Source organism: Myotis davidii, unplaced genomic scaffold, assembly GCF_000327345.1.
Source record: "Myotis davidii unplaced genomic scaffold, ASM32734v1 scaffold221, whole genome shotgun sequence".
Classification (NCBI taxonomy): Eukaryota; Metazoa; Chordata; class Mammalia; order Chiroptera; family Vespertilionidae; genus Myotis; species Myotis davidii.
The window spans coordinates 7,638,528-7,646,676 of NW_006293349.1; the positions used below are offsets into that span (position 1 = coordinate 7,638,528).

An 8,149-nucleotide genomic window follows, 5' to 3' on the forward strand; every position below is an offset into this window, starting at 1 on the left:
ATGTTTTTATTGATTATACAGAGAGGAGAGGGAGAGAGAGAGAGAGGGAGGGAGAGAGAGAAAGGGAAAGATCAGTTGCCTCCCATATGTGCCCTGACTGGAGAAGGAACCCAAAACCTAGGCACGTGCTCTGACCAGGAATCGAACCCGCAACCTTTCAGTGTATGACGCTCCAACCAACCGGGCCCCCTCACCAGGATTAAACCACCGTGTTTTGTTTCTCTGGGAAACTAAAAATATGGTTTCTTACGGCACTTATATAAATGGTTGAGTAAAGGAATTGAAAAAGTAACGGAACCCAGAAGTTCCTTTTAAAAAGTAAGAATTCCAAATGCACAGGAAATTCAAATGTAAAACCGCATGCCCCTCAGGCCTCCCTCTGAGGCTGGGCAAGTCTGTCGGCACTACACGGTGGTACAGGCTGTGCATCAGTTAGTCCGGGGAAAAGGGTGTGTTACTTGGGACAAGGCTCTTGTGTCCCAGCAGTCTTAATCTACAAAACAGCTCTCCGTAGCGACATTTCCCATTTCCTGGAGAACAATTAGGACTAATACCTAGAAGTAGACCTGCAGTTTGAGTGCCTCTCGAGTAAGAAAACATCTGGAATTAACTCCAGGTGTGGGCAGGGCAGTGCTGGCGGCTGGCCTCCCTCAGCGTGGTCGGTGGCCTGAGGACAGGGAGGAGGCTGAGGGGCGGACGAGGAGGAAGGCCGAGAGGACATCCCCTCCTCGCACATTCACATCCAGGCCCTGGGACAGAAGTGCACCCTCGGCGGGTGTTCGTGCCAACTTCTCACCCGAGAGGACGGCTCTCCATAGAGCAGCCGTGTGAACCAGGATGGACCCACTTCCTCCAGTGCCCGTCCTCTCTGGGATGGGAACGGATCTATTCAGAATCCACTTCCTCCTGTGAATAGGAAGAAAGCCGGCACGGCCCTGGACTTTGAAGCAACAGCTGGGCTTCATTGTGAAGTGACCCAGTTCTGCCTGCTGTGTGGCCGTCGCTCTGTGAGTCACTGGGTTTTACCATGTTCCCGTATTTTCATTCCCAACCCTGAGTTCCAAACAAAGGAACTGAAAAACCATGAAACAGAACAAACTGTTAAGACTAGGAAACAAACATTAACCCCAACGTCTCTTCAGAACTGTATACAGTTTTAAAGCAAAGTTCAGGTTTTAGGGAGTCTCATGGCTCATTGTAGAAAGTGGAGATGCGTTCGCAGGGCACGGAAGACTCCCCATCGTCTGGCCTCCGCCTGTGCTCAATATATTTTTATTGATTTCAGAGAGGAAGGGAAAGGGAGAGAGAGAGAAACATCAATGATGAGAGAGAATCATGGATGGGCTGCCTCCTGCACACCCCACACTGGGGATCGAGCCCACAACCTGGGCATGTGCCCTGATCGGGAATCTAAGGTAACTTCCTGTTTCATAGGTCGATGCTCAACCACTGAGCCATGCCCACCGGGCCCTTTATGTGTTCAATGCAAGCTGCCATTTTTGTAGTCGCTCATTACCATATTTAATTGAAGCAATATAACTGCAGTTCTAAAATACCCTAACACTCCACTGAGCTCCGTGGCTCATGATTACAGGCAGACACAAGACCACATTCTGACCATCTGAACCTCCGGCTGCCTCGCTGTGTGCTGCTCCCATCCACCTGCCCCACCAGGACTTCCCAGACAGAACCTACCGCTCTCTCTGACTGCTGAGTCTGGGCGTCGTGTCTTTCAGCCTTGCTTAACTGCGCTTCCTACTCAGTCTATTTTAAAAAAAATGTTTTTATTGATTGATTTTTTTTTTTTGAGAATGGCAGAGGGAAAGAAAGAAACTTCAATATAACAGCAAAACATCCATCAGCTGCCTTCTGCACACCCTCTACCGGGGATCAAGCCTATAGCTCAGACCTGTGCCCTGACTAGGAATCGAACCAGCAACTTTCGGTGCTCAGGATAACACCCAACCAACTGAGCCACACCAGCCAGAGCTACTCAGTCTTTTTTATAACCCTTTTAAAAAATTTTGGGTGGGGGTAGAGATGTACCATACCAAAAAAAAAATGTACAAAACATCCTTAAAACTGCCACCCCCTGGGCCACCACCATCCATTAAAAGACCAGAAAACGGGGCACTCCAGCCGCCCCCCATTTCACCCTTCCCAACAACCACCCCCTCTCCCTGTGCTCCTTGAGCACGATGGTCCTCCCTTCCTTGCTATTCCTTCTAGGTGACTGTTGAGTATGCAGCCGGGAACACTATGGTTCAGTTCTGCTAGTTTTCTGAGCTTTACAGATGTGGGGTCATACGGTGTGTGCTAGTACTGTTGTGTCTGTCTCCTTCCACTCCGCGTGCTGTTTCTGAGATTCGCCTGGTGTAGCTGTGTCACTGTAGGTCGCCCCTCGCCATTGCAGCATAGAGGAGGTCGGCAGAGCACTGCCCGTGGCCTGCTTGGTTCCATGAGCTGTATTTGCACAACAAGGACAGAGATGAGTGCTGTGACCAAGACCACGTGGCTTTTGCAGAGCCCACAAGACTTCCTGTCTGGCCCTTTGCAGAAAATGTTTGCCGGCTTCTGCAGGGTGGTGTTCCGTCGTGTGAGCCGCGAGCCTACTATGGTTTATGTGTCCTGCCTCTTGTTCCTGGATTTCTGAGTTGTTCACACTTGGGTTGTTACAAACGACGCTTCTATGCACATTCTTGGCTGTGCCTCGGGGTGCACAGGTGCCCACGTTTCGGTTGGGTGTGTGCTCAGCTAACCAGGTGACGCCAGAGCCTTTGTCCAACAGGGTCGCACTGATTTACCTGCACCTGCAGTCAGCAGGCTTTACAGTTCAGTCACTTTGCACGGTGCGTACTGGTATCTCACTGTGCTTTTAACACGCATTTTTCTCATCCCTAACAAGGTTGAGCACAGTTTCGTGTATCTGTTGGCCATTTGGATTTTCTGTTTTATGAACCCGCTGCCCACATTCCTTGGCCATTTTCTGTTGGGTTATCTCTTCCTTCCTGGTAGTGTTTGTAGTTATATTTGTACATTCTGGACACAAACCCTTGCCTAAACCCCACTCATTCTTTAATCTCTGATGAGGTGGCACTTCTTTAAAGGATCCTCCACTCAGGGGGTACTCTCCTTTCTGCTTCTTTGGCCCTCAAGCCTCTAGACCAGGGGTGGGCAAACTTTTTGACTCGAGGGCCACAATGGGTTCTTAAACTGGACCAGAGGGCCGGAACAAAAGCATGGATGGAGTGTTTGTGTGAACTAATATAAATTCAAAGTAAACATCATTACATAAAAGGGTATGGTCTTTATTTTCAATAGTTTTATTCATTTCAAACGGGCGGATCCGGCCCACGGGCCGTAGTTTGCCCACAGCTGCTCTAGCGCGTTCCTCGGCCACCCCCGTGCAACATGCCTGCAATGAAACTGCCCATTCACTGCCCGCGACTCCTTGGGACACCCATGCTGCTGTAAGAGGCACCGCCATTCCCACAGTTATGCAGGCTCAGAACCGGAAGTCACCCTGGATTCCTCCTTCTTTCTGTCCCTTCATGTCCGCCAGCCACAGGCTCAGCTCCTCCTTCCCAATGTCAGTGACATCTGCCCCTTGCGTCCCACCCTGTGGCCGCCCGTCACGTGCAGGTCGCATTGTTTAGCCTTGACCCCGGCAAGTGGTCTTCTAACTGCGCTCCCTCCCTCCCACCTCTCCCTCTCGCAACCCCGTATGGATCTTCTGAAAACACGCCTCTGTGTCTATCAGTTACTTGTTCAAAGCTTCACAGCTGTTGATTCCCCGTAGAATCAAGGAATCGCACCTTAGGCAAGACAGGGCGTCTTCACAGAAGACATACATCATATGTGTTTACTGCTGTCACCAGGTTTGATAAGACAAGGCGGGGTTCTAGTTCTAATAAAAAGGAAGCAAGCTAGCGGCCAGCAACGTTTCACTTAATATGTTCTACATAAACCTACTGAATTACATCTTACGTAGTTCACCGCGGGACCTGCCACCTGTCCTGTGGGCTTTTAGCATTGCAGACACTCCTTTTAGCCATAGAGCTATCCATGCTCTAAAAATCCTCCAGGCTTTATCACTTAGACTAGAGGCCCGGTGCATGACATTCGTGCCCTTGGGGGGGGGGGCGCGTCCCTCAGCCCGACCTGCGCCCTCTCACAGTCTGGGAGCCCCTGGGAAATGTCTAAGCCGGCAGTCGGACATCCTTAGTGCTGCTGTGGAGGCGGGACAGGCTCCCACCACCGCCACTGCACTCACCAGCCATGAGCCCAGCTTCTGGCTGAGCGGCACTCCCCCTGTGGGAGCACACTGAGCATCTGCCCTCTGGTGGTCAGTGCACATCATAGCAACTGGTCATTCCACCATTTGGTCAATTTGCATATTAGCCTTTTATTATTTAGGATTTTTTTCTAGGATTGGACAGGGAGGTAAGCTAACCTTTTGGATAATTTGAAGAGTTAATTTAAGTTTTCATTAATAAAGCATATCTAACACACTCCTACACACACTCACACACTCTGATACGCATACACATATAGGTTAGATGAGTGGTCGGCAAACTGCGGCTCGCAAGCCACATGCGGCTCTTTGGCCCCTTGAGTGTGGCCACGAAGTTTCAATCGCACTGTACGTGCGTGCCTGCACATGGTATTTTGTGGAAGAGCCACACTCAAGGGGCCGCAGTTTGCCAACCACTGGGTTAGACAGTAAACCAGAAAATTTATCACAAAAGTGCACTGAAACCTCACCAGTGCCGTTGGTGGACCTGGCATAACAGGAGGTATAAGACTAGTTGCCTTTGTATCAAGTGCTCACTCAAGTGCCAGGAGCCTGTTCAAGTAGATGATCTCCTTTCACTCTTAGCATGTCTCTATCGCGTCAGCACCATCAGAGCCCCCGTTTTACAGATGAGGGGACTGAGGCAGAGCGAAGTTTATAGTCTTGCCACAGCGAGTGAGTGATAGCGCTTGCATTCAGAACTTAGGAGCGGGGACTTCAGAGTCTTATATGCTTAATGCTGATGACATTATTTCTCCCATAGAGATGGAAATAATGGTTCAAAAAAAAAAAAAAAAGACCAAGTATGGGGAGAGAGAGAGAAGAGAGAGAGAGATGTGCCTGAAGGGGAAAGAAATAAGTTGTTCAAGAAATCACAGCCCCATAACAGGTTCCTGGGCATTTCTCCTCCTGTCGCCCCCCTGGGACTTCACTGTCTGTGCCTGTGTTTGGAAAAACAGAGGAAGACAAGGTAGGAAACAGGCTGGTCGCGAGCACACAGCGGCCGGCCGCCCGTGGTGCCGCCTGGAAGCCTGCTCACTGCGCAGTGGCCTCGGCGCGTCCTCCTGATGGGAACCCAGGGCAGTGGCCGGTGCCAAATGCAGGGAGAAGGCTCCCCCCGCCCTGACTCACGTCTCTGAGCGCCGCCGTGGCAGGTGGAGGTCGGAGGAGAGAGAAGAAGGTGGTTTGTGGAGCTGGCTGATGTCGTTTTGGCTTCTGAGTCCAAGTCAAGAACAAAACATGTAGGACAACATGGAGAGAACGGGGACACGAGGAGACAGGGCGCCGGGACTGAACAGGAACCAGGTGCAGCTCGAAGACACGTGCTGCTTGGTGTGAACATCTGAAACCATGCCCACACTTACCCTCCGTCTACAGAGTGACAATGGCTACCGCCTCCAAACCCCTAGCGTGGAAGCAGGAATTACATTCCTTCCACAGACAGGACTTCCTGCTCCAACAAAACCAGAGTGACTTCTGAAAGCGCTGTCGATTTTCTGATTTGAGGATGGCTGCATTTACACAAGTTTGCCTGAGATGGTTCACACTGTGGGGAGGAAATCAGGAAAGAACTCCAAGTGACTCTCAGCCCTGCGATCCCATGGGGGAGCCGTGCAGCAAACCTTCAAGCGCAGCCCAAAATGGCTCTGGCCTGCAGTTTATGCACAGACAAGGGCTTATGTTTAAGGGGAGACCATGTCTGTGTCCTGTGGGTTTACAGAAGCGAGTCCTAAGAAGCCATCCACGGGGACGGTCTGGGGAGAAAACAGCACTGCATCATGGAAATTTCCTCGAGTCATAGTCTTTGGAAAAGTATGGACAAGATTATCTGATGGTTACTTCCTCGCTCACCATGATCTTAAGCGACTGTTAACTTTCCTGGTGAAAAAGGAAGCGAGGAATGCTGACATTCCTTCCCCCCGCGGCCTTGACCTCGGGAGGGAGTGGACGTGCGGCCGCGGAGAAGCAGCCGTGGGTGCTGTGTGCGCCCCTGGAAGGCGCTTGCTGGCCGCCGGCTCAGTTTTTGACAAAGAAAAATGGGCTGCCCTGCCTCTCGCACAAAGATGCTCTGTTCAGGGCAGCCGAGTCCGCGGGGCGTTGAAAAGACACGAAGGAAATGCCCAACGGGACCCCATGCCCAGCACAAACTTCCCACCCACCCGTACAGTGTGTGGCTTTTTCAAATTAAAAGTATAACTTTGTGAGAGGAGCTTAAAGCAGGGACATCTGGGCATCACAGCGGCAGGCAGGACGCGTGAGCGTCCACCGTTAGCCGCCCATCGTTAGAGAGAGGTGCAGTTTGATGCCTGGGGTTTGCGGAGGCCGATGTCCAGACCCCTGCGTTCCAGAAAGGAGCCAGGCCAAGTGTCTGTGAGGTCCGGCCCCGCCCTCCTTCCTGGGGCTGCCATCTGGGCTTGTTTATCTGTGTCCCAACTTTCTGGAACAGGGAGGTGCTCTGCTAGGGATGGGGCGCCGGGCCTCACAGGAAAGGCTGTCTGTTCTCCCTTCTTACTGTGCGCTCAAGCTCCAGGTTTTCTTTGGTCAAAAGACTCAGTAACTGGCACCATCACAACATGTAACTCCACTGGGGACCTCAGAGCTGGCGGGCAAAGCTCCCCCGCAAGATGCCAGGAGCCTTCCCCGCGGCTACCTTCTGGCGCCTTTCCGTTCTCCTTCAAAACTCGCTGTCATGCAGGCCCTAGCTGTTTGGAAAGCAAACCTGTTTCATGGATCCTTTTATATAAAAGTACTGGATTTAAGAATAAAAAAAAATAGTTCTAAGCAGTGTTCCTAATTTTATAAAGCACACGTTACCAAAAAACAACAGAGCCAAATAAAAAAATTCTTTCCATATGCAATTAAGAGACAAAGCCTTCCTGTCAGAGTGATTATACAATCCGGTGAGGACGAACACGTCCAACATCACGAACGGACACTCCCATACACACCCCAGGGGCCCTCACCTCTGAAACATCCCAGGAGCGAATACAATAGGAGGAAAAAGTACCTTGCAGAGTGAAATCCAGCAGCACGTACTCGTAGGCAACTTCTGTCTTTGTTTCCACTTGCGGTCTCTTCAGGGTGGAGAATATCTTCCCCGGGCTGCTGTCCTCGGGGTCGTCCAGCTTCCGGAGCCCGCACCCCATGGCCACCCCGCGGGAGCTACTCGGCGGGGCAGCGCGGGTTCTGCCGCTCCGGCCGCAGGAAACACCCGCCCGCTTTGTCTGCTCGGGCCCGACGGGGCAGAGGTGTCCCGAACGGAAACCAGAGGCCGGAGCGCAGAGCGGGTGGAAACAGTTACAGGCGAGGATCCCTGCAGCCACAGGGCATGCGATTCTGTTTTTTTCTCTTTTCCCCTCTTTCCTGTGGCCACCCCCTCCCTCCTCCCCGCTATTACCAAGGAGAGAGAGAGAGGGAGAGAGGGAGAGAGAGAGAGAGAGAGAGAGAGAGAAGGGATGAAAGAAAGGGATTCTCAACATGTTTGGAAACAAAAATCATTTCCAGAACGGAAGTCAGCTTTATGAGGAAACTTTTCTGGAGTCTAAATGCAGAAAAGTAAAGTTCTTTATTTTTTATTTTTTTTAAACACACACAAACACTTTAGCACTTTTGAGAATTTCTTCCGATATGAAGGTTCTTTTTATGCTGGAAAAATTATATACTAATTAAAACTGCCAAATAGAAAACAGAACAATATTGAAATATTTTCATAACATGACTAATTGCACAGGGGAGACAGATTTGTGGATAATTAGTTTTCCCAACATCCTTAAAGTTTGAAATCCTCTACTATTAGACGGCCTATGGTGGTAACTAACAACACTTGCAGGCCCCCCAGTATCTGTAATAAGAACC

General features: G+C 50.8%; 1 protein-coding gene across 1 annotated transcript in view; it reads right to left on the reverse strand.

Annotated features, from left to right (window-relative positions):
* RFTN2 (raftlin family member 2) overlaps window positions 1-7,492 on the reverse strand; it is a 41,492-nt gene extending 34,000 nt beyond the window's left edge. Inside the window, exon 1 of the mRNA XM_006767086.2 lies at window positions 7,302-7,492. Within this exon, the coding sequence (XP_006767149.1) occupies window positions 7,302-7,440 (139 nt within the window). The 5' untranslated portion in view covers window positions 7,441-7,492. The remainder of the gene's footprint in view (window positions 1-7,301) is intronic.
* Between the last annotated feature and the right edge of the window lie 657 nt (window positions 7,493-8,149).